General features: G+C 40.5%; 1 protein-coding gene across 2 annotated transcripts in view; it reads right to left on the bottom strand.

Moving 5' to 3' along the window:
- vegfc (vascular endothelial growth factor c) overlaps positions 1–27,831 on the bottom strand; it is a 99,616-nt gene that overhangs the window by 20,218 nt on the left and 51,567 nt on the right. For both annotated transcript variants that reach the window (XM_006805639.2, XM_035914291.2), the window contains exon 4: positions 18,919–19,058. In XM_006805639.2, coding sequence (XP_006805702.1) covers positions 18,919–19,058 — 140 coding nt within the window. The remainder of the gene's footprint in view (positions 1–18,918; positions 19,059–27,831) is intronic.

Here is a 27,831-nt window from a genome sequence, read left to right as displayed (position 1 = left end):
TTGTGAATCCTGAGTATCTTGTGATCCCTGAAGCTAGGCATCCAGATCACCAGAAAACACTAAACCTGCATGCCCCGTCATGCAAGCCCAGATGCATGACCATGAAGATGCAACGCCACCTGAGCCTGAGGATCCCGCGCTGTCTGAGCTTCAGGCTCTCTGTGGAGCCTGTGTTGGCAGGGTTTCTGTTAAAGCCAGGGTTGGCCACCTGCCAAGAGGTGCATGGGTTTCTTTTAAGCTGCTGACGGCCTCCTTAGCCACCAGAAAGTCTCCATCTTTGCCAACCCCCTGGACAGTTTCGGTGTCTGCACCTACTTTACCTCTTGAAGGGTCTTATCTCATCTGCTGGTCACCCCCTGTCAAGCCACCTGATGGGTTCCATCTCCACCTAGTACCCAGAGTTAAATTCTTTTTGAAAATATGAACACCATCTCTTCCGGACTAATGAGGAGAGTGCAGCTTGGCATTCAGTTCAAAATCCTGCAACTCTGATGGTATTGCAGTACATCCATGCCTATTGAATTGGCAGCTTACACATCTGAGGAGGTTTAATCATTGCATCCTTACAGTATTCACAGTGCTTCACTTGTTCCAGATGTTGTCATGTTATTGTGTAGGCATCCACACTATTGAGTTCCTGTTTCTCTTTATTCTTTCGCTTACGAACAAAGGACATCTCATCCAGGATCTCCTAACAGACCCTAAGTTTGACTTTTCCTGCTTGACTGAGACATGGCAACAGCCCAATGACTTTTCGCAGCTCAACAATTCCCCCCCCCCCCCCCCCCCCCCCCCCCGGGTTTGTTTACACCTGCCAACCTCGTGAGTCTGGCCGTGGTGGTGGCCTCGCGGTAATTTATCGTGGGAACTGGAAAGTCTCGCCGCTGTCTGTCCCTACCTACAGCTCCTTTGAATCTGTTGCTTGTCAACTTTCAGGACCTGCTCCAACTGTCATAGCTCTCATTTACCGCCCCCCAAAATTTAATTCTGTTTTTATAAGTAACTTTGCTGATCTGCTGACCAACCTAGCTACTGTTTCCCCTAATATAATATTGCTGGGTGACTTCAACGTCCACGTGGATAACTGTGATCATCTTTTTACCAAGGACCTTTTATCCTGCTTTGATAGCTTCAGCCTTAAACAATACATAAACTTCCCTACCCACACTAAGAGCCATACTTTGGACCTAGTCTGTTGTTCTGGACTTACCCTCCTCCAACTGCACAGCTGACGAGCTGCTAATTTCGGATCATCTACTTCTCTCCTTTAATGTTCACATGACTTTCTCTATAATTAACAATCCTCGTATTATTTCTTTCCGGAATATCAAGAATATAAATCTTGATATTCTTTCTTCTGCTCTCTCTAGCTGCTTGTCTCTTAACAATTTGGCTATTCAAGACGATCTAGTATTTTATTATAATCATAGCCTCAATAGTATTTAGAATTCTCTTGCTCCACAAAAAAACAGAACTGTACTCTTTTCTCGCTCTGCACCCTGGTACACACCAGAACTCCGACTATTGAAAGCTAAAGACCAACGGCTTGAACGTCTTTATAAGAAAACTGGCCTTACTATTCATAAGGGTATGTTTAATAACCATGTTCTGTTTTATCAGGAATGTATCAGTCAAACCAAATCTGCCTATTATTCTACCATTGTCTGTTCATGTGAGGACTCCACCAAGACCCTATTCTCATTATTCAACTCCTTTAACAGGCCACCTGATTCTCTGCCCACTCATCTCTATTCATCTAACTTCTGCGACCCTCTAATGCTATTCTTCACTGAAAAATTCATGAAATACACCTTGACTTGGTCCCTAATGCTCAATGTAGCTCCTCTGTCGTAATTCCACCCCCTTCTCACTTCCTCTCTGTTTTTCAACTTCTGTCTTTAACTGATATTGCTGATCTCATCCACAAATCAAAGCCTTCTACCTGCCAGGTTGATCCTATCCCCACTGTCCTTGTCAAAGCCTGTTTACTCCCTCTCCTTCCCCTCATATCTGCTATTATTCACTCTTCACTCACCACTGGAACTGTTCCTGCTTCTTTCAAAGTTGCTGCCATCACCCCAATCCTGAAAAAAACAGGTCTAGATCCCAACAACTTTAACAATTTTCATCTCCAATCTACCATTCCTCTCAAAAATTCTTGAAAAAATAGTTGCTTCACAAGTCCATCTACACCTAACTGATAATAACCTTTACGAACAGTTCCAGTCTGGTTTCCGTCCTCTGCATAGCACCGAAACTGCTCTTATAAAAATAACAAATGATCTTCTCATGGCAGCTGATTCTGGTCTCCTCTCCATCCTTATTCTCCTTGATCTGAGTGGAGCCTTTGAAACCATCTCTCATCCCATTCTTCTTAGCAGATTAGCTTCTATTGGTCTCTCTCATACTCCATTAGCCTGCTTTAAATCATACTTGTCTGACCGCACTCAGTTCATTCAATTAAAATCCTTCACTTCTCAGCCTTCTCCTCTATCTACTGGGGTGCCCCAGGGATCTGTCCTTGGGCCCCTCCTTTTCATCCTTTACCTTTTTCCACTTGGACACATTTTTCGTAAATATAACATTCAGTTCCACTGCTATGCCGATGACACCCAGATTTACCTCTCTACCAAACCCGATTCTACTCTTCTTCCACCCTCCCTCACCCTCTGCTTAGCTGAACTCAATTCCTGGTTCTCCTCCAACTTTCTTAAACTCAACAGCAATAAATCAGAACTTCTCCTGGTCGGCACTAAACGATTGCTATCCAGAATTAACAATTTCTCTCTCACTATCAATAATTCGTTTGTCCCTATCTCTCCCTCTGTGAAAAGCTTGGGTGTCATTCTCGATAGCACATTATCTTTTAATTCACATATCAATAATGTCACACGTGCAACATATTTTTAATTCCGTAACATCAATCGCCTCCGCCCTTTCCTCACTCCTCATGCCACTGCCATTCTCGTCCATAATCTTGTTATCTCTCGAATTGATTACTGTAAGTCACTATTATTTGGCCTTACACAAAAATCCATTAACAAGCTCCAACGTGTCCAGAACTCTGCTACCCGTATTGTTACTAGGCCTTCCTCTACCCACCACATCTCCCCAATCCTGAAGCAGCTTCACTGGCTCCCGGTTAAGTTTCGCATCCATTTTAAAATAATCCTTTATACATTTAAGGCTATTCATTCTCTCTCTCCACCATACCTCTCTGATTTAGTACAGATGAACTTCACATCCCGGTGCCTCACATCTTCATCTTCACTTTCTCTCTCTGTTCCTTCCGCTCATCTGATTACAATGGGGGGCAGGGCTTTTAGTTGCTCTACCCCTCGACTTTGGAATTCCTTACGCCCTGACCTCAGAAATATTAGTTCTTTCCCTCTTTTTAAGTCCACCCTCAAAACTCATCTGTTTAAAATTGCTTATGTTTAAACCTCTGTATGCTCTTAACTTTTATCTGTTATTCTTATTATTGTGTATATTTCCAGTTTTTGTGTTTTTATTTGTTGTACAGTGTCCTTGGGTGCTTTGAAAGGCGCTATTTTTAAATAAAATGTATTATTATTGTTGTTGTTGTTGTTGTTGTTGTTGTGTGGATGCTTTAAGGCATCCACACTATTGAGTTCCTGTTTCTCTTTATTCTTTATCCTTTATTCTTCAAGTTGCTGCTTTCTTTGCCGCAGTTTTCAGTCGTTTTTCACCGTTCAAACTCTCAACTGTTCTGCTCTTTCTGCTAATGCCTGCTATGACTTTTGGTACTATTATACTTTTTTAACTTTTTAACTTCCAAAATTCTGCTAAAACTTGCTTGATTTTGAAACTTAACTACATCCTCATACTTTCACGTAGAAACTCAATTCAAACTTTAAAACGTTCTAAAATTATTGGGCTATCCATGTATGATTCAGCTTTTTCATATCTGTTACCGTTTTAATTTAATGCCTCTTCAAGTTTTCAGTTGCAGGTTTGTGATTTTTCAGAAAATACATGCATCGTTATGGTTGCTATGCAATTAACTAAGAGTGGACACTTGAGCTTTTTGAATTTTCTCTTCATGTCCAAACAACTTCTTGCTACTCGCTCAATTTCCACTCAACCCCCACAATTTATACATCAAAACGTAGGTATTTTTGCTGGCTTTCAGAAAATGTCACTATCATTGTTGTGGGAGTTACAGGTTTTTGCAAATCTCCTCAGAGCAACACAAAGTCTGAATACTCTCCATAGACAGTCAATGGAGAGCTTGTTCAAAATCAGCGCTGGAATTCTCTAATGAGACGCATTTTCAAATCGTCATATCTCCTTAACGAAGCAAAGTTAAGACATGAGGCTTGTCTTGTGCCAATATATCTTCAGACACTCCTGACGCTCACAATTCAAGAATTTTTCATTAACCTTTTATCATTTGGCCATGAATTACGTTTGTTTGAGGGTAGGAAATCTGTACTCCTCTCAGATTTCTTCAGATTTGAAACTTTGGAAATAAAGGTACTTTTTTCTCTCGTTTTTCTTCTCTTCTTTCTCTCTCTCTTTTTGATGGATTTCAACAGAGACCTGAAAATTTCGATGATTGTTCACCAAAGCCTGCTGTATCTTACAGTGAAAGAATGATATTGATGCTCCATATAGATTTAGAGTTACAAAACGTTGTTTGAGGGCAAGTCAAGGCAGTTTTTGCTTCGCATCTAATAACTTATGGTACGTTACAAGTCATATATCTTTAATAATTCATATTTTAATTGTAAATGGTCAACATTCCCCCATCTCTTTTGAACAAAATGGTCTAAGAATGAGCATTCTAGCCCCTACTCTTAGGACATTATGGCCATTTGTTCGAGGGGAGTCCTCAATATGAAAAATAGACTGCAAAAAACCTTACTCTCTCTGTGCCTGTGTGTGTGTAAAGGGCTGCACCAGTGCAGCTGTTTAGGCGGGAAACAGGCAGCCTCTCTGATCGGTGGATTCAAATTGAGCAGCTCCAGGTTGTTTGACTGACCTGGAAACGTAGGTCGTGTCCAAATTCATGGTCTGCATCCTCCTGAGGACCCGGTCTACGCGGTCTACGTGGGCCGGGTCCTCAGAAGGTCGGGTAGGCCGGAAGTAAACGGCTGGAGAAATTGGATGGTCTAGCCTTCTGATTAGCGTCACCGCTGTCTCAGTGGAGTTTAATAAACTCGGTCGTCTGCTCCTTGCTATCTAAAATATAACAGGACACTGGCGTAAATTCTCGACCGTCTCATACTTCTGTTTAATCAGTTTTCTGTTTGTCATTTAGTCAGCTGTGTAAAAACCAAGGAGGAACCCACCCGGGGGATTAATAAAGTTTTATTTTATCTAATCTAATCTAATAACTTTAATCTCAGCCAAACCGATTTACTCACGAACAAACAAAACACTGAAAAAAGCCCAACAATAAATTTTTTAGGTTGTCTAAGTGACTTATATATTACGTTTAACCCGAGTAGCGAAAGTCTGCAGTGATCTGAAAATGATGTGCCGGGAGTTGTGCCGTTCTCGGCGGCTTCAGTGACTCTCAGGCTCCCGGCTAGCTATCGAGCTGGTGGGTAGCAGACGTCTCCGAAAATGTTTAAGCACTTTTGCTAATATGCGATATCTTGATAAACCAAGCAGATATTTGATGTTTACACAGCTACTTTCTCCCCTGAAAATATGTTAAAAGTTTATTTTGTGACCCAGAAAGATTAGTAAGAGTAATTTTAAAACTTAGTAGCGGCCGCCATTGTTGGAAACTGGAGTTTGGCTGGGCCGCGCTATGAATTCTGGGATATGGTGGGCCACGAAGGACACACCCGACCCATCCTTCAAATTCGGGAAAAAGGAGGACGCATTTGTCGGCTGCATTCGGAGGAGTCTACAAATTTGGACAGCCTTTGGCGCGTCGCTGTGACGTAATCGGTCTACAAATCTCAGGAGGATGCAGCCCATGAATTTGGATGCAGCCCATGAATTTCGACACGACATTAGAAGAAACACTATTAACAGCCCCTGTTCACTTCCTGCTCTCTCTCTGTGTTTGTGTGTGTGTGTGTGTGAGAGTGTGAGAGTGAGAGAGAGAGAGAGAGAGAGAGACCGTTTTTAGGCCGCATCTCATTAGTGGATTCAAATTAAATATATTCAGACTGGTTGACTGGCATAGATCCTGTATGTGTGTGTGTCTCTCTGTGCATGTATTTTCATATGTGCCCATAGCTCTAATTTTACGTATCTGCTGGCTGTTTTTTCCTGTTTTTCTAAAGTTTGTGAAAATTTGTTTTAGTTAAACAATAAGTAGTTTTGAGGAAAATTCACCTTGTTAAGCTGCTAATATTTGTTTTCCAATATTTCTATTTAAGTTATTAATATTCTGCTAAATCATAGTATTTCTGCTATCACATAGCATTTCGGGTATTTTTTAGTATTTATGGTAAATCATAGTTTTTTTTCTAAATCATAGTATTTCTGCTACTTTATAGTATTTGTGCTAAATCATAGTATTTCTGCTAAATATAGTATTTCTGCCAAATCATAGTATTTCTGCCAAATTATAGTTTTTCTGTTAAAATATCATGTCTCTCTTAAGTCACAATATTTTTGCTAAGATGTTATGTTAATGCTCCATGTCAGAAATATTTTGCAGAAAGCCCATGTCTCTCTCTATGTTAGCAAGGGGTGCAGCTGTATTGACAGGAAAAACTACACAGCCTGACAAAGCAGACAGAAGCAGCATCTCTGATTGGTGGATTCAAATTGGGCAGATCCAGGCTGTTTCACTGTCATAGATACAGTTGAAAATATAAAGATGAAAAAAGCTGATGTCAGCATTTGAAAAAGGTTTTGAACTTGTAATAACTTCACAGAAGCACTGTGTGTGTGTGTGTGTGTGTGTGTGTGTGTGTGTGTGTGTGTGTGTGTGTGTGTGTGTGTGAGTGAGTGAGAGAGAGAGAGAGAGAGAGAGACCCTTTCTTGGCAAAATCTCATTGTAGGATTCAAATTGAATATATTCAGACCGGTTGACTGGCAGAGATCCTGTTTGTGTGTGTCTCTCTGTGCACTTGCGTTTCCATATGTGTCCATATTTGTAATTGTGTGTATTTGTTGGCTGTTCTTTCTTGTTTTTGTTTTTTGTTTTTTTGTTTTTTATTTCTGCCCATTTCTCACAGGTGAACAACAATTAGTTTTGAGGGAACTTAACCATGTTCAGCTTTTTTCAGCTGGTCATTTTGCTTTTCCAATATTTCCAAGTGTGTTATTACTATTCTGCTAAATCATAGTATTTGTTCTAAATCATATTAATTCAGCTATATCATAGTATTTCTGCCAAATCATAGTGTTTCTACTAAATTATAGTTGTTTTTTTTTACTAAATATAGTATTTCTGCTAAATCATGGTATGTTATAATATTTGTGCCAAATCATAGTTTGTCTGCCAAATTGCAGCATTTCTGCTAAATCACAGTATTTCTGCTGAATCAGAGTATTTCAGCTATGTTGTAGTATTTTCCTAAATCATAGTATTTCTGTAATGTTTAAGTATTTTTGCTAAATATAGTATTTCTTTTATCTTATAGTATTTCTCCTAAATTCTTGTATTTCTGAGAAGTTACCATGTTCCTGCTAAGTTACAATATTTACAATATAACTTCTGCTCTTTCATTGTATATCTGCCAAGAATCATGTTTCTTATAAGTTATAACAGTTCTGCTAAGTAATTACATTTTTTGCAAAGTTCTTATGCTTCTGCAAAGTTTTTACACTTTTTGCAACTTTTCAGCTTTTTCAGCTAGTAGCATTTTCACAGGAAATGCCAATTTTTCTATTTTTTAATTCAATATTCTACACAGAATACTCCATAATGACAATGTGGAAAAAGCTTGCTTGAATTTCTTTCAAATTTATTACAAATAAAAACAAAATATATCATAAATAGGTAACAGTCTTTGCCATGACCCTCAAAATTAAGCATTATGTTTCCGCAGATCATCTACAACTACCTGTGCTAAATTCAGTTAATTAGACATGATTTGGAAAGGCACACACCTGTCTTTAAAAGGTCCCATAGTTGACAGTGGATGTCAGAGCATAACCCAAACCATCAAGCTCAAAGACTTGTCAAAATACAATCTGAGATAACATTTTATAAAGCTCTTTTTTCAGCCCTTGGTACTTCTCGAGCTTCTTGCTTTCCTTTTTTTTCATGTTGCTTTCACTTGGTATAGCTACATCTATTACTGTGGCTATCTTCTTCTGCTTATCCAACACTAGGTTAGCCATCACCACTTTGCCCATGTATATCTGGAAGTCCCACAGGATCTTAGCTCAGTCATTCTACACCACTCTGGGGGGCATGTCCCACCTTGGCCTTGGGACTTCCAGGCCATACTCGACATAAATGTTCCTGTATACTATGGCGGCCACTTGATTATGGCATTCCATGTATGCCCTGGTTTCTTGCACCTTACTGTTATCTGCTGGATTGTCTCAGAGGCATCTTTACACAATCTGCACCTTCATCTTATTATCCCATCTGATCACCGGGAGGGCGTAGGTGTTGATTGCCCAGATCTCGTTCTTCCCGTTCAGCTGACTCTTCAGGACTTGCCTTACTCTTTGCAAGTATTTGGTGGTTGCAGCTTTCCTATCAGCCTTGCCATGGTTGTCATTTGCCTGTGGGATTCCCAGGTACTTGTAGCTGTCCTCGAAGTCATACAATCCCTTAAGCTGACTACTTTCCCTCTCTTTGTTACTAGTCGACTACACTTCAACAGTCTGAATGACATTTCAGTGTCATTGCTATAGATCCTAGTGGTTTGAATCAGTGAATCAATGTCTCATCCACGACTGGCATACAGTTTGAGGTCATCCATGTACAGGAGGTGGCTAACGCATGCTCAATTCCATAGTCGGTATCTGTAGCCAGTCTTGTCAATGATCTCACTTAAGGGGGTTCATCCCTATGCAGAACAGCAGTACGGACAGAACACCTCCTTGGTAAATCCAGCACTTGATGGTGACTTGTGCAGTTGGCTTGAAGTTGGCCTTGAGTGTTGTTCGCCACATCCCTATTGAGTTCTTGAGTAAGGTTCTTAACGTCCTGTTGATCTTGTGTAGTTCTAGGCATTCCAGGATCCATGGGTGGGGCATTGAGCCATAGGCCTTCTTCTAGTCAGTCCAGGTGATGCACAGGTTGGTGAGCCTGGTCTTGCAGTCTTAGGCGGGAGCTGGTGGCCCCTTCTGGTGTTCCTGCCAGTTCCTTTCTGTGGCCTGCTCTTGTATTGAGCCATGTCCCTGTTCATCTTAGCTGCTATGATGCCTGATCATGTGGTACTGAGGCAGGTTATTGGCTGCTAGTGGGATGCAACCGGTCCCTTCTGGGGATCCTTGGGTATTAGGACTGTCTGGCCTTCAGTTAGCTATTCCAGGTGTGTCTCATCTACTAGCAGCTGTTCCATTTGGCACAGTCTGCCACTGTGATGGTTACTGAATCCTGTTCAGGGAGGTTGCTGTAGTCAGCTCTCAGAACCACTAGCCACTGAACACTGTTGTTATGGGTTGCATCCTTGTCCCATATGCTCTTCCAGTATTGCTCTGTCTCCAGTCTTGCTAGGACTGATCTCACATTATTCCCTGCCAATCCAGACTCCACCAGATTATCAGCTCACCTTGTGTGGTAAACAGGTCAGTTTGTTTGCTCTTTCCTTGCTACTTGTTCCCGTGTGATACCATACCTTTTTTTGTCTCCAGTGTTAACCCTGCCTACCTCAGAAACTATTTCCATGTGCTTTCACCAACCTCTGCTGGATGCCATTTATCTCCTGTTGCCTGGCATCCCAACTAAACTGTATGTTTAGTTAGGAGCCACTCCACACAGCCTTCCTGCTCTCACAGGAAGCCTGTGGAAAATGTTGCTAAACTCACCTCCCTCTCCTCCCTCCCAGATCTTGTCCAGCTTCTCACTGCCAGTTTCCATTTTCCCTGCTAGCACAGTCTCTCGTTCTAGTTAATGTAATCCTTGTGTTAAGTCAATCTCTGACTCTTGCCTAAGTAAAGGCTCATTCATGAGTTTTTGTTTGTTTGTTCATCTCATACATACATTTGTATTATTGTTTGTAAACATATCATGATTGAATAAAGTCTTTAACTGATTCATGTGCCTAATTTTTTGCCTGGGTCCTGCATTTGAGTCCTTTTATAATTTGTTTGCAATACCACAGTAATAAACATTACCCTGTATCACAGTATTTCATCAAATTCAAAATAATAATTAAAATAAATTGTACTTCTTCTCATTTTGACTGTTGGATATGTTTTCTGTGTTCTATTGTGAATAAAACATTTGTTCATGACATTCAGAACTCTATGCATTCTGTTTTTATTTACATTTTAACACAGCATCCCAATTTCTTTGGGATTGGGGTTGTAAATTATTGTATAATAAGAGACTAAATGGCAAACAGATGCAGAGGCGTTAAGACTGGTGGCAAAGGTAACCTTTTTCTGGCTGTAAGGGAAGGTATCAATTTATAATGATGCTACTCCTACATATAATGTAGAACACTTGTAAACCATTATGTTATAAGTAACTACATATTGTTATTAATCTTTTAATATTTATGTAACTGAAAATAAACTGAAATGTGAATTACTCTGGAAATCAGATACCTAGTTTGGATTTTTAGAAAATGCCAACAAAAAAATATATTACCCTTGAAAATATTGTACATAGAAACAAACATGATCAATTATATAAACCACCTGAATATTAAAATTGTTGATCTGATATGCCATATTTAGGGGAACCATTGACTTAGACACAGAGATGGACAACAGTTGGTGTGTTTGCAGACAGAGAAATTGTTTGAAGTCATGAAAACGTCTGGCAGTGAAAAAAGACCCAACATGGTTTCAATTAGAGCTGCAGTGGTTTGGATACACAAGCACACATACAAAGTATTAGAGGGTGAAGTGGAAAGGGAAAGGAAAAGTTTAAGAGAGTGATAGAAAGAGAGAGATAGCTTTCTGGCGTGAGCAGAGGGGAATGGCTCGGGTGCATTCTTGCACTTCACCTAATGTGAAACATATCTTTGTGCTTCATGTTGATGCATGAGTTTTTGCAGCTATAACCTGTTTAACTTCACTGTCTGCGTTTGTGCACATATGTGTGTCTCCATATTTGTACAGAAGAGTTACAACAACCTCCAGACATGAAAACAAATTCACCATCTACTGTTCAAATATTTATGGACTAAATGTAAAAAGTTGGTTAATGGGTTTGAAGTCTAAATATACAGTGGGGCAAAAAAGTATTTAGTCAGCCACCGATTGTGCAAGTTCCCCCACTTAAAATGATGACAGAGGTCAGTAATTTGCACCAGAGGTACACTTCAACTGTGAGAGACAGAATGTGAAAAAAAAATCCATGAATTCACATGGTAGGATTTGTAAAGAATTTATTCGTAAATCAGGGTGGAAAATAAGTATTTGGTCACCTCAAACAAGGAAAATCCCTGGCTCTCACATACCTGTAACGTCTTCTGTAAGAAGCTTTTCTGTCCCCCACTCGTTACCTGTATGAATGGCACCTGTTTGACCTCATCATCTGTATAAAAGACACCTGTCCACAGCCTCAACCAGTCAGACTCCAAACTCCGCCATGGCCAAGACCAAAGAGCTTTCGAAGGACACCAGGAAAAGAATTGTAGACCTGCACCAGACTGGGAAGAGTGAATCTACAATAGGCAAGCAGCTTGGTGTGAAAAAATCAACTGTGGGAGCAATCATCAGAAAATGGAAGACATACAAGACCACTGATAATCTCCCTCGATCTGGGGCTCCACGCAAGATCTCATCCCGTGGGGTCAAAATGATCATGAGAACGGTGAGCAAAGATCCCAGAACCACACGGGGGGACCTGGTGAATGACCTGCAGAGAGCTGGGACCAAAGTAACAAAGGTCACCATCAGTAACACACTACAACGGCAGGGAATCAAATCCCGCAGTGCCAGACGTGTTCCGCTGCTGAAGCCAGTGCATGTCCAGGCCCGTCTGAAGTTTGCCAGAGAGCACATGGATGATACAGCAGAGGATTGGGAGAATGTCATGTGGTCAGATGAAACCAAAGTAGAACTTTTTGGTATAAACTCAACTCGTCGTGTTTGGAGGAAGAAGAATACTGAGTTGCATCCCAAGAACACCATACCTACTGTGAAGCATGGGGGTGGAAACATCATGCTATGGGGCTGTTTTTCTGCCAAGGGGACAGGACGACTGATCCGTGTTAAGGACAGAATGAATGGGGCCAAGTATCGTGAGATTTTGAGCCAAAACCTCCTTCCATCAGTGAGAACTTTGAAGATGAAACGAGGCTGGGTCTTCCAACATGACAATGATCCAAAACACACCGCCCGGGCAACAAAGGAGTGGCTCCGTAAGAAGCATTTGAAAGTCCTGGAGTGGCCTACCCAGTCTCCAGACCTCAACCCCATAGAAAATCTGTGGCGGGAGTTGAAAGTCCGTGTTGCTCGGCGACAGCCCCAAAACATCACTTCTCTTGAGAAGATCTGCATGGAGGAATGGGCCAAAATACCAGCTACTGTGTGTGCAAACCTGGTAAAGACCTATAGTAAACGTTTGACCTCTGTTATTGCCAACAAAGGTTATGTTACAAAGTATTGAGTTGTATTTTTGTTATTGACCAAATACTTATTTTCCACCCGGATTTACGAATAAATTCTTTACAAATCCTACCATGTGAATTCATGGATTTTTTTTTTCACATTCTGTCTCTCACAGTTGAAGTGTACCTCTGGTGCAAATTACTGACCTCTGTCATCATTTTAAGTGGGGGAACTTGCACAATCGGTGGCTGACTAAATACTTTTTTGCCCCACTGTATGTGATTTATATTTTGTTAGTAGATCTTTGGGCAGATCATCATATTATACACTTACTACTTTTTTACCTACAAACATAATCTTAACTGTCTTACTTTCCCGTATTTAAATCTAGTCTTGAGGTCTAGGAGACATATAACTTCGCCTTCCATATCTGAGCAAGTCATTACTCTCCAATTTGTAGTGTATTAGTGTATTTCAAGCAGACACACACCTGAAGAGGGCTTCTTCCATTTCCTATTTCGATTTCATTCTCACAAGTCCCAGGAAAACTGTTGGCCATCACAAAATGTGTACGCAAGCCAGTTCTGTTCCTATGACCTCATAAATATAAGGGAACAATAATCATTCTAATTCAAACAATTGAAGGAAAAAAGAAAGAAAAAGAAACATTAAAGTTAAAGTGAAAGAAGAACAGGTTTTCAGACCATTAGAGGAAATATTAGAAAAACTGTGCCATCCATTCATCCATCCATCCACCCAATCCAGGCTTGGGTTGGGATAGAGGTACCTAGACCTTTGCCACACCTGCAGTTGTTCTGGAGGGATACTGAGGCACTCCCAAGCCAGCCAAGAGATTTAATCCCTCTTTCCTGGGTCTCCTCCTCCTCCAGAGCATATCTGAAACACCTCACCTACTAGGTGCTCAGGAGTAGTGATATGCGAATCATATCGTTCAATACTCGAGAATCACTTTACTGACTCGTGAATCATGATTCACAAGCCCAACTGACTCATTCACTGACTCATCCCTGTTGCTGTTAGCAAACTAATTTCAATAGTAGAAATATATCTAGCTTGTAATTAAAATTGTGTGGAAAAAGACAACAGCCAGTTTCTTAACAGAAACCTTTCTGCTCTGAACTGGAAGAAAAAACCCTGAGTAGAAAACTCACATCAAGACAATAGCTCCTCAGTTCACAGTAGCATCGCTCTGCTAACAGCACATTTGAGTTACTCACCCCCTCCCTTCCTGTGCGGAATCGTAGCATAAGCGAATCACTCACTCACTCACTCACCCACCCCCTCCTTTCCTGTGCTGAATCGTAGCATAAGCGAATCTCTCACTCACTCCCCCCCCCCTCCCCCCTCCCCCCCCTCCTTTGCTCACAGCTTCTTCTTCTTGGTTGTTAAGGTGCATTACCACCCCCTGGCTCACAGCTCAGTGGACATTTAGATGAGAAAATATATATTTGACACATTTGAGGAAAATACTAATAAAATAAAAATAAAAATAAATAAAATACATTTTCCCTGTAGAAATCTAAATTGTTTTGCTCTTTTTTGCTCTATAAAAATAGTTGTTTTTCTTTTTCAATCATCTTAGCAGTAGGATATACATGAAAAGAGAACCAAATTAAGTTTGAGTGAAAATGTAAATTTTTTGCACTCTCTGGGCAACTGACTCAGTGACCTCAACTGGCTCCTGTTTGACATTGAGGAGTAGCGGCTTTACTGAGTATCTTTTCTTATTTTTTTTCAACAAAAATAAGCACATTATAACAAGAATTAGGCAAGACAAAGAAACAGTCAAGATAGTCATTTACCAGCTCATATTTTAAAAAGCCTCGTAAGGCTATGTTAATACAATTGGGTGATTTTCTCTCATTTCTGCATTGTAATTTGGAATCAAATGGATTTAAGGAAATGGCATTTCTTTATTTCTAAGCCAGAGCTGCTGAAAGTTCATCAATTTTTTTCACGCCAATGGACCATTGTTTTTACAGCAATGGTGGATCATGGAGCTTAGCAATATTTTTTATAGGCCAAGCTTTCCGGTTGGCTGTCTTGAGCCAATCTCTCTTTCGGCTTTGTCATGTGACAAAGTAAAAATACAGATTCAAACGGATGAAGAAAGACACAGGTGAAATGACCATGGAATGTACCAAAACTGATCATACACTATCTTTTGGTCTTTAGATAGAGATAAACAATGGCTTAGGTTTTGTCTGAAAATATTTTCCTGATTATGAGAGTGATCTTGTTTTTATGGGGTTGTAAAAGAAACATAGTCCACCAATCTCCACTGTTTGGGCTGTTTGAATGGGTGCAAATACATTGAGATTTTTGCACATTACATGTAGCACATTAAAGCCTCTGTTGTGGTGGTTCATTGTCTTAGATTCTGGCATTAACACAATTACTATTTTTCCTTCTAAATAAACTACTTTGTAAGTATTGTTTCAGCACAGGAAATGTGGTTGCAGGATATGGAATTCAAGAGGCTAGAGTTCATATTTCGAGGCAGGAGGTAGTCAGTGGGGCAAACTTTTGTCCAAAGGCTTCCTAGCAGGTAAATTGTCATGCTGGTTTCTGTCATCTAGTCACTTCTATGACTAGAAGTGACTGTCTTTTAAAAAACATACACATGACAATTATAGATACATTTTTTTGTTACCGTAGCAGGATAAAGAATAAAAATGGTACAGTGTACAATAAATAAACGCCATATTCCAGAGAATTATTTCCTGAGTGATGAGTAAAAGGTAGGAGTGCAACCGAGCAGTGCAAATTGCATTAACACATAATATGTATACTATAAAGAAGAAACAACTGCAAAAGGGTATAATGCAGAAATACATGGGGGCAGGGATACCTCAGTAGGTAGAGTGGTCGCCCCATGATCGGAAGGTCGGGGGTTCGAATCCACTGAACGGCTACCCTGAGGGACCCCTGAGCAAGGTACCGTCCCTACATACTACTCCCCGGGTGCCTGCTTAGTGGCTGCCCACTGCTTCACTGAGTGAATGGGTCAAATGCAGAGAAAAACAAGTAATTTCCTCATGGGGATCAATAAAGTATACATTATTATTATTATTATTATTATTACATGTATGAAAAAAGTATGTTTGAAAACATTTGCCTAACAGGTGTGTTCTGTCGGGCATACGTTTCTGTGGCATGCCTGTCACAGAAAGAAGAATTATGTTACAGCTCTACAGATAATGGTGGGAATGATTTCCTTAAGTGTTCTTTTTAGTAGCAGGGTTAAATCACAAGTGGGAAGGATTTCTGATGGCTCAGTAGTGTTGAATGGAGTGGTTGAGATGGATTGTCCATGAGGGAGAGCAGTTTGTTCAGTGAACAATGATAGTTTGCATGTGACTGGGCATATGCAGACTGCACAAGTAACTTACCCCACCTTTTAGTGGTCATAATTTTGGCTTATATGTGTGCATTTAGCCAATTTATTATATAATATAATATGTAAACAAATAACAACATGTAATGAACATTAAATAAAAAGTTCTGATATAATGTTCTCCAGGAGAACTTTAAAATGATTTTGAGGGAGGCTGGGGACATTGAGTCCAAATGAACTATCTTCTGCACCTCTGTTTGAGGCTGCTGCGAAGGAGTTGGGGCTACAAGGTGGTTGGTGCCTGTCATGGTGGTAATTCCTAAACGAGATGTGGACCAGCAGGCCAAGCGGAATGCAGCTAAAGTAATAGTTTAACCCCAGGTGAGGGAGGAGTTTGGTGAGACAAGGAAAAATACTTTCAGCCTGCCTCAAAGCAATTTTGGGCAAAACATCAGGAGACTCAGGATGGGAAAGAGGTGTTCTACTCAAATGGTGTATAGTGTAGGTGGGATGTTGCTGACTTCAACTGGCAAGACAGTCGGGCGGTGGAAGGGAGTATGGGGATGAGGGGGAAGACTTGCCCATCACTAGGGCAAAATCATTGAGGTAGTTAAACAACTCATTGGTGTTTGGGTTTCTGGGGTGAATGAGGTTTCTGTCAATACAGTTTCTGAAGGCCCAGAATGTTGCAGGGTTGTCCTGGTTGACGCAACTCTACTCCATCATGTGGCACTCTGGAGTGGTTCCTCTGGATTATCAGACTGCTGTGGTGGTCACTATCTTTAGGATGGGGTATCAGTGGGTTAACTACAGGGAAATTATACTCTTCAGCCTCCCTGGCACGGTCTATGGCAGGGTACTGGAGAGGAGTGTTAATCCATCTTTCGAACCTCAAATAAAGGGGGAACAATGCGATTTTTGTTCGCTGGTTGCTGAACATTTGATTAGTTCTTTATCCTCTCAAGGATATATAAGACTGTGTGTGAATTTGCCCAACCACTCTACATGTGTTTTGTTGATTTGGAGAAGGCACTCAACTTGGTCCCATGGAGTATCCTGTGGGAGGAGCATGGGAAGCATGGGGTGTCTGGCCTGTTGCTATTAGCCATTTGAGCTCTCTGCAATTGTTGCAGGAGCTTGGTCCACATTGTCAGCAATAACTCATTCCTGGTGGGTGTTGGACCGAGTGAGGGCTGCGCTTTGACACCAGTTCTGTTCATAGAGAATTTCTAGGCATATCCAGGTAGATGGCCAAGTGGCTTCAGAATATTGTCTTTGATTTTGCAGATAATGTGGTTCTGCTGGGCTCATCAGCTGGTGGCCTCCAGCTCGCACTGATTAAGGGGAGAAAGGAAGAGGAGATTGACAGGTGGATTGGGGCCACGGCTGCAGTGATGAGGACATTGCATCAGGTTATTGTAATTAAGGGAAGAGATGAGTGTAAAAAAGCAAAACCCTACCCTAGCCTAGCTTATTATCACAAGATCTGAGTACTGAGATCTGGTGAACACAATAAATGAGATCCTGGATACAAGCGGTGGTAAATAAGCTATCTCCGAAGGGTGGCTCTCCCTTAAAGAGGGTGAGGAATTCAGCCATCCAAGAGTGTTTTAGAGCAAATTCACAACTCCTACACATGGAAAGGTGCCAGTCAAGGTGGTTCAGGGATCTGACTAGAATCCCTCCTGGATGAGGTGCTTCGGGCATGCCCCACCAAAGGAGGCCATGGGACAGACCCACGACACGCTGAAGAGATTACCTTTCTCAGCTGGCCTGGGAATGCCTGGAGGTGTCTGGGGAGAGGGAGGTCCTTGCTTAGGCTGCTGCCCCCACGACACAGCCCTGGATAAGCAGCAGAAAATAGATGGATGGATTGATGGAAGAAATCTTAGTTCTCACCGTCAATCGTTTCCAATATGAAAAGTACACCTCTGTTTCAGGTAATGCTCCACAGCGTAAGCCACTTTGTCTTCACCTAAGTAGATCACATTTGGCTGAACAAAGTAAAAAATATTTGTCACTGTAAATATGTGGATTTGTGTTAAATTATTTGCCATTTAATCCATTCTATAAGAGCAGTGTTTTAAGAGGAAACAAACTGGCAAGAAGAACTTGCTAAGAGAATTCCAAGGGTCAGCTGGTCATAAATCCCAGCATGCATCATGCAGGTATAAGCACAGGAACATACAAATGCCATAGTTAACCAAGAAAAGGTTAAAGGTCTTAAATAATCAGGCCCCATCTTATCTTAATGACCTTGTAGTACCACATCACCCTATTAGAGCACTTCGCTCTCACACTGCAGGCCTACTTGTTGTTCCTAAAGTATTTAAAAGTAGAATGGGAGGCAGAGCCTTCAGTTTTCAGGCCCCTCTTCTGTGGAAGCAGCTTCCAGTTTGGATTTGGGAGACAGACACTATCTCTACTTTCAAGATTAGGCTTAAAACTTTCCTTTTTGCTAAAGCATATAGTTAGGGCGGGACCAGGTGACCCTGAATCCTCCCTTAGTTATGCTGCAATAGATGTAGGCTGCCGGAGATTCCCATGATGCATTGAGTTTTTCCTTTCCCGTCACCTTTCTCACTCAGTATGTGTTAATAGACCTCTCTGCATTGAATCATATCTGTTATTAACCTCTGTTTCTCTTCCACAGCATGTCTTTCATCCTGTTTTCCTTCTCTCACCCCAACCGGTCGCAGCAGATGGCCGACCCTCCCTGAGCCTGGTTCTGCCGGAGGTTTCTTCCTGTTAAAAGGGAGTTTTTCCTTCCCACTGTCGCCAAAGTGCTTGCTCATAGGGGGTCATATGATTGTGACCCCCTATGAGGACTTAATAACCCGGCGCGCGCATGTGTGCGCGCGCCGGGTTATTAAGTCAGACCTTGTGATAATTAGCACATACAGCTAATCTGTGCATGTACATTGACAGAGACTTACTCAGGCAATGCTCTTCTGATGATGCTGTGAACTTGCTTGTAGATATCCAGTTTGGACAGACAGCTGCACTGGGTGTGGTTGGCCACACTGATGGTCACTGGTTTCGTCCCTTGGGTGATTGGCACTCTGATCTCAAACAGCTGCAAAGAGTTGTAAAGAAGCAACGTGAATTAAAAGAATAGTATATTGATGTGCACTGTAAAGAATAGCAATGCACATCCTATCAATTTGTCAAGGAGAGTATCTCAAAAAAGTCAATACAATGGTACATTACAATGTGAAATAGCTACTATGGTAATGGTCTATACTCATTCAGAAGATAAGTGGCCTTCTCTAAACAACTATTCAGGAATGGAAACATAGTCCAAGGCCTAAAACCTATTAGCTTTATTTTTCTTTTACTAGTTTGGGGATTACAATATAACTAGAGAATAACTAGCCTGTGTTACATGTGGTTTATGTGTTTTGAAAATGAATTAAAAGAAAGAGAAAAAGTCTAAAGCCCCATACACTTATAAAATAATTTGCTTGCCAGACATCACTTGGTAGCTAGTGAACATTAAAGGCTCCAGTGGCGTAGGCAACCCTCAACTGGATTTACCACCCAGTCAAATGTGAATCAGTGCCATCCTTCACTCCCAAATATAGTCTGTTCAGCTGCTCCATCACACTTAAACTTGCACATCAAAGGTTCAGTGTGTAAAATATCACAGCTAGATCCTAGTAGGTTGCAGATCACAGTTAACTGAATTCTTTTTTCATACACCTCAGATTTCAATTGCAATAATGCTGAGCACATTGGGCACTGTAAGACAAACACATTTGCATCACCTTATCCCCAATCTCCTCTAAACTTCCTTTCATTGTGGCATTGTGTGATTCTGAGTGAGGCAGTTTAGCCAGCTTTACTTTGCTAAACAGTCAATCTGGTGAGCATTCTGGTACAGCATACCCAGTTACCAGTAAGTACTTTTCTACACTGCCAGTTGTAGTGTTGTAAAAAAAGAAAAAAGAAAAAATATGATTCAGTGAATACAGTGAAGTATCTGTATAACATCTGTTGCCTGGTCAATGCACAAAGTTGCAATTTGACCGGGAGAGGACAACAGCAATAAGATGTTAGTTTTCACTGGCTGAAAGAGGGGCCAAGTGCAAATTATACTGCCATTTTAAAATAAGATTTGCTCTGATTATGCAGTATGAAAGCTCAATGTGTGGAGAAGGGCGTAGTGGACAATTTTAAGATACCAATTCCACAGCCACAATTTGTACAGCGGGAATGGCTTCTTAATTTTTTACAAACACAGCAAAAAAGAGCAAAAAAATGTTTTCTGTAAAGGAAACATTTTGTTCTCTCAGCTTTTGAACAATGACATTTTTTATTAAATTGTGCCTTTTGTATCAAAACAGTGGATTTTAATCCAATCAAAGATGTGCAGATTCTGCAAACAAGTGCAGAATTTCAGCTTTAATTCAAAGGTTTAACAAAGCATTTGCATTATTTAGAAATTTTTAGACATCTTTAATCACAAAAAAGTATTTTTGATTGCAGACTCTAACAATGTAAACAAGGAATCTGAATCTGTGTTATTTCAGTTATTACATTATATATAGTACAGTCTGATGATGTCTAAGGCAGGAGAAGGAGGGGAAAAGAGGGGTAGGGGTACAATAAAATGATAGAGTGCAAATAGAAATACACAATATATTGCCAACTGGTCCTGTAAGAAAAGAAAACAAAGAAAGATACAGCACCAGGACCACAGAAATTAGAAAATACACAGATACATAAATCAAGAGTCTTGTTGTATTGTGTCTTTGTCACAAATGTACTTAATAACAAGGGTGGAAAGTCTCAACAATGCCCCCTAGAAGCCAGAGGCAGACAGATATGGAACCAGGACAACTGCACCATCCGCAGCCTCCAAGAGTACTGAAGACTCAAGGCCACACATCTTGGCGACAACCGCACACCCGTTCCAGCAGAAGAAGGAGGGAGGCCCCGATGGGCTTCCCATGGCCAAAGGGCGAGAATCCCAGAGAGTCAGGGGCAACGGGCAGTTAACCCTGCTAGAGTCTAGCCACCCTGGTACGAGTCGGAAAGGACCACCCAGCACCCGGCAGCGTCAGAAGGTGATTTTTTTCAGGGGCTCCTCCATTGCATTTCCCTGTGTAGACCTGCAAGTTACATGCATAAGATGAACCAGCATCACAGGCGCCCAAATCTTTATACCATGCTTGGCAGGCTTAGATGGTATATACTGGGCAGCAGCCCTGAAATGGCATCAGCTGCTCTTCAACGATGACATTGGGGCCAGGGTTGTAAAACAGTTGAGACTGGCCGCTCATTTGCCCCACACCATCCTGATGGCAGCTAGCTTGTCTCTCTGCCATCAAGCTGGTCTATGATCACGGTCATCAAAATGGATGGTCCTGGAAATTATTTTGAAAGTTTTCAGAGACATCCTGGTCCAAAAAAGATCTCTGCCAGTTTCTTCATCCTGCAGGGATTCTGTGGTCTCTCATTTGGACCTGAAAACACCAGCAAGGATAAGAACCCCAAAGTAAGCATCCAAATCGGTTTTGTCCAAGACTTTGCATGTCTTTCCAAAAACTCTGCTTCCTTTAAATTGGTGCAATCCAGGATGATTTTCTTGATAGGGTATTGCATGCAAAGGTCAAAAGAAGACTTGATGTCTTTTGCATGACTGCCCAGCGTGTAGGTTCTGGTATCATTCAAATCACATTGGCTCACATTGGTTCATTTCTTAAGCAGGAAGACCATTCAATTTTGCCATCTTTTACCATCCATACGGTGTTATTTGCAAGCTGCTGACAGTCTGCTCACTGGTCTTGGGGCTGGCTGCTCCCTGCTGGTCTTGGGGCTGGCTGCTTGCAGGCTGGTCCTGAGGTTGAAGCTTGCTAAACTTTAGAGCTGGCTGATGCTCATCGTCCTCTTCAATCCTCACATTCTTAAACTTTTTCCTCTGCATCGCCATCAAAACCCTCTGTCTCTTCCAATAGCAACTGTAAGGCAGTCTGAACAGAGAATCACTTTTCCATCTTGATCAGGTGTGGAACCACAATGAGATATTTATAGTGTCAGGTCCCCAATATTCATTCCTGCAAGACAAAGGGTGAAACGTGTGGGAAAGTGTGTGCAGACAGTGTTGGGTGCTCCAATTTTGCAACCTTGAGCGGGAACAGCACTGGTGGGTCACACCTGGGTCAATTCACATGCTTTACTTTCTCCTTCTCTCTTTCTCTCTCACACACACACACAAGCCCAGAGAGGAGGAAGGAGAACTGAGGGTACACAGGGCCTATGATTTCCACACTTCCACTAGCGTTGCCTGTTTCTTTCTGACTGCCCAGACTCATTCATGGCCAATTTACAGTACCATGCATCAGCTGCACATGCTCGCAGGTGCTGGAGCTCAAGCAGATATCAAAGCCGTTTAACAGGAACGACTACTCGGTCACTGAATCCCCAGGTGTCCGTTTCCATGTCTGAGTATAATCTAGGGTTAAGTGTGTTAAAGTATGTATGCTCTTATGTGATGCATCAGAAACTACAACACAGTTTCTCTATATGGTTAGTGGTAATGTCTTGAATGAGTTTTAAAAACTTGCCAGTGTAGATTCTGTGTCACATTTTAAATCAAATTGTGTTTACAGGTTCTGAAAAAACAAGTCTTATTTGAAGCATAGGGATTGTTTGAAATATCTTCTAGTGATTTATGACAGCATTAAATTTAGCACACTGGCAGCACCGTGGCACGGTGGTTAGCACTGTTGCCTCAGAGCAACAAGGTCCTGAGTTTGACTCCACCATCTGGCTGCGGCCTTTCTGCGTGGAGTTTGCATGTTTTCCTCGTGTGTGTGTGGGTTCTCTTTGGGTACTCTAGCTTTCTCCCACAGTCCAAAGACATGCAATTCAATCCATCAATCAGTCTTTATTAACAGACCTTATGTCCATAGTTAAAGCCATAATATACTTAAAATTAATTTTGGTTTAATCAATTTAACCAAAAATCTATTTCAATATAACCTAACCCCAATTTTAAAAAAAATGGGGTTAGGTTAAATGATGATTCTAAATTGCCCATAGATGTGAATGTGAGTGCAAACTGTTATCTGTTTCTATGTGCTAGACCTGTTCAGGGTGTACCCCCCTCCCTCTCGCCCTATGACAGCTGGGATAGGCTCCACCCCACTCCACCTCTCAGACACTGATAAGTAAAAGCGGAAGAGAATGAATAAATGATTTATGTCAACATGAAATTTATCATACTTGCAGTGAAAACAGAGAAGCAATTTACTTTCATATTTATGACAACTATTCATTAATCTGGGCTTAAAATAAACTAATGAAAAGTTGCATGAAAAAATGGCATGCAATATACACCCAAATACAGTGAGCAACAGTTACATTCACATTCTTCTGTGGCATAGTTAACTTCCTGTGCTGAGTGAATCCAGTAAAACAGTTCATCTGACAAAAATCTATCACCTCAGAATGCTACCCCCCGTTCATTCAAGCAGTTATAGGAAATGAATAACACAGCTGACTTAAAACAATAAGCCATCCTACAATTCATAACTGAGTCCATAAAAACAGCTATGTGACAATTAGAAGGTGAGGGAATATACTCTTTGTTTCAAGGTGAGTGAAAATCCAATGAACCACTTGGTGCCTCTGCTTTAACACAAACTGTGTGACTTTTGATCAGGTGCAAGCCCTCTGTTTTATTTGGGGTTTTTTGCACTTTCATGTCTGCATACAAACCCACTGCACCCACTTTGCTATGATTAAGGAGAAACAAGTTCAGGTAAACTTTTGTAATTCTGGCACATTTTTTAAATATAAAACTCTTCTTGACTTTTCAGAATCTTAGATTCTGAAGGAAGGAACGCCTGAAAATTACAAGTAGAAAACATCAGAAACATACTTATGCTATGTTTCTTTCGGTTTGCAAAGTGCAATTAATCAACGGACATTTAAGTAACATACAAAAGTCAAATTTTTGTTTTCATTAATTCAGTCCCAACGGAGGAATAACAGAAGACCTAAATAAGTTGATTGAATACATCAGTTAGAATGATATGTGCAATGTTTCATTTAAGAAATACTAAACATGTGCTTATACCAGATGTTTGTCTTAATCAGTTCGTTTTTAAATAAAACTTAGGTATACGTTTACAAGCAACTTAGTTATTTCTTATTCATCACTAGTATGTTGGAGGCAGATACCATGAATATGAATATGAGTATAACTTTATAAAACAAAATGCATTTGAAACAAAATGTCTCTTGTGGCTAATAACTAATCTTGCATTTATGTCATTTTGAAACCTACACTCAAGATTATGTTTTTCTACTGATGCTGTTGTTATGATGATAACCTCTCCAACTGTGCTCATTGCCATATAGTTTCTAATAAAAATATGAAACCAAAAATCAAAGCCTGGCTACAGTGTTTATTGCATCCCACAAAATGAAAAGGCTACAATAAAACAGAAAAAAAATATATTATTTGTGATTTTGTAGGAACTGAAGTACAGAGCAGCAGTTTTAAATCACTGAACATCTAAGAAATGTGTCTAATTAGATACAACATGCATATATAAGTAAAAATGTAGTGAAAGCTGGGCTGCTAATGATGGCTGCTGAAAGCTTTAGGATAACAAACTCAACAACACAGTGCTATATACAACATTTGAATGTACATTTTGTGTTCTGTGCTAATTCAGTGGTGACGTCTGATTCAGTAGTTTGTGGCGTTGTTGTTATTTAAACAAGTTTAACTTTTGTTGCATGAAGTACACAAATAGAACACAACAAAATACCCTGTTAAGAAATATTATCCACTATGATATTTGAGGCCTATTAGCAATGTAGTGTAGTGACTTTAGCAAGATAAATAGAAGAACCTCAAAGTGGCTTTGTACTAAATAATGGCCAATTATGCTCATTTAATAATGTCAATTAGAATAAAAATCCTAATTCTAATAAAGGTCTACTACCTCCTCCAGTTAAAGTATAAAGATACATCAATAAGTATTTAAAGAAACAGAGTAGAATTTCCCCTGAGAGGCATTGCAGAGTGTGAACGTGAAAAAAAAATCATCATACTTTAACACAAAATGTGTTATACAGGGTGGGCCATTTATATGTATACACCATAATAACATGGGAATGGTTGGTGATATTAAAGTCCTGTTTGTGGCACATTAGTATATGTGAGGGGGCAAACTCCTCAAGATGGGTGGTGACCATGGTGGCCATTTAGAAGTCGGCCATCTTGGATACAACTTTTGTTTTTTCAATAGGAAGAGGGCCATGTGACACATCAAACTTATTGGTAATGTCACAAGAAAAACAATGGTGTGCTTGGTTTCAACGTAACTTTATTCTTTCATGAATTATTTACAAGTTTCTGACCACTTATAAAATGTGTTCAATGTGCTGCCCATTGTGTTGGATTGTCAATGCAACCCTCTTCTCCCACTCTTCATACACTGATAGCAACACCGCAGGAGAAATGCCAGCACAGGCATCCAGTATCTGTAGTTTCAGGTGCTGCACATCTCGTATCTTCACACCATAGACAATTGCCTTCAGATGACCCCAAAGATGAAAGTCTAAGGGGGTCAGATCGGGAGACCTTGGGGGCCATTGAACTGGCCCACGACAACCAATCCACTTTCCAGGAAACTGTTCATCTAGGAATGCTCGGACCTGGCACCCATAATGTGGTGGTGCACCATCTTGCTGGAAAAACTCAGGGAATGTGCCAGCTTCAGTGCATAAAGAGGGAAACACATCATCACGTAGCAATTTCAAATATCCAGTGGCCTTGAGGTTACCATAATGAAAAATGGACCCACAGCCATTGACATGTCAATGGCTGTGAACAAAGAGAAACTTGTAAATAACTCATGAGAGAATAAAGTTACGTTGAAACCAAGCACACCATTGTTTTTCTTGTGACATTACCAATAAGTTTGATGTGTCACATGGCCCTCTTCCTATTGAAAAAACAAAAGTTGTATCCAAGATGGCCGACTTCTAAATGGCCACCATGGTCACCACCCATCTTGAGGAGTTTGCCCCCTCACATATACTAATGTGCCACAAACAGGACTTTAATATCACCAACCATTCCCATGTTATTACGGAGTATCCATATATACGTGGCCCACCCTGTACAGTCTCATCATGTGCTTAGCTGTGCATGTCCTCATGGTGTTCTAATGTTTTGCACTCTGCTCCTTGTCCAGCTGCTAGAGAACTACATACTGCATGATCTGCCTCTTCAGGAAATGTTTAAAGACAACATAACCTAATCTGTACAACTTACACATTTTTGAAACACTGGCCTGGATCGGCAGCAAGCAGTACCATTTACTTTACTCCAAATGAAACATTATCATGTTATATGAGACATCAGCCTCGAATGACTGCTTGCATGCCTCGGCTCCTTGTGTGCATTCTCCATGCAAAACATCATTGTTATCTGTCACAGCTGTCTGTTTTCTGAGCAGTGTCGGTCAAGTTACTTGAAAATAGTAATTAGTTACTAATTATTGATTTCTTATTTTCAAAAGTAATTAGTTACTTAGTTAGTTTTAAAAAGCATGATACACAACCTGAATACGTAATAAAGCAATAGACCTTTCAACCCAGTTCTATTTTTTCTGTATATTCGAGTATATAAAACTGAATCAAATGAAAAAGCCTCTTTAAAAAAAAATTGTTAATTTGAATCTTTTAACTTTATGCACATTGCATCAAGCAAAAAATAAATTATATGCAACAGTCTATGACTTGAAGAAATGTGTTTAACATTTAAACCTATGTTCTGCATATTCCAGCATATAAAATAAAATAATGTTTTTGTGTTTACACTCACTCTTTCAAATAGATGCAAGTAAAACACAGCAAAAAAATAAATAAAATCAAAGACTCAGCGGCACTGAGTCCTGTCACTCTTAAATCTATTGTCACCTGTTTAGCAGGAGTGGGGCCGGTGGAGGTTTGTCCGGTGTGGTCATATCAGTGGGGGGATCCGGGGGTTTCTCTGTGAACATTACATTCCTATGGCAGCGTGCAGGGTGCTCGCTCAAATTTGAAGTTTAATTTTTCACTTTAGAAACAAGTTTTCTTCCCACACAGAGTGTACAGCAGACACTAATGTTTTTGTCATTTTTTACAGACTAAAACTCAAAGTAATGTGAGTACTTCCACACTTCCACCACGCTGCATGGTCGTACTCTCTCCCACACTCCATATTATCCATTGCTGATCTACACACATCTGTTGCTGCCACCGACGTTGCACACACTTATGTCATTGTCATGAGACACTCTCACAAACAAAATCACGGTTTAGTAATGCAGTAACGTAGTGTGCTTATGGGAAAGTAACAGTAAGCTGTTTTTTTTCATTTTTTTGCAATAGTAATACCTTACTTTACTAATTACTTGAACAAAGTAATCAGATTACAGTAACCCGTTGCTGCCCATATCTGGTCCTGAGTTTCTTTTAATTTAACAGTGATACTGAATAATTAAGCAAGTCACTTTGTAAATGTCCCAAAAGGCTGGTTGACATCTTCCACCTACCCTACCATAATCAATGCATAATCGATTTCTATAATAATCAATAAGAACAGGTTAATCTGAGAAAATATCTTATGCTGACCCAAGCCACTCTGGATGTCATTCTAAGAAGATGGAAGAAATGAGATTCACAGGTTTAGTGCCCTCAATGGGGAAATGCAGAATAGAAAACATTTGTCTGCTACGCACAAGAGATAGAGAGAGAGATGCAACAGCTGGCTATGAAAGCTTGTTTCCTACACGCTCCTGGCAAATGCAATGAAAACAGTTCTCCAGTCTTTTTGAGGG

Source organism: Neolamprologus brichardi, chromosome 9 (genome assembly GCF_056152115.1).
Source record: "Neolamprologus brichardi isolate AB-2024 chromosome 9, ASM5615211v1, whole genome shotgun sequence".
In the NCBI taxonomy this organism is placed as follows: Eukaryota; Metazoa; Chordata; class Actinopteri; order Cichliformes; family Cichlidae; genus Neolamprologus; species Neolamprologus brichardi.
The sequence above is the reverse complement of the archived record's forward strand: the minus strand, read 5'-3'. Positions and strand labels throughout refer to the sequence as shown.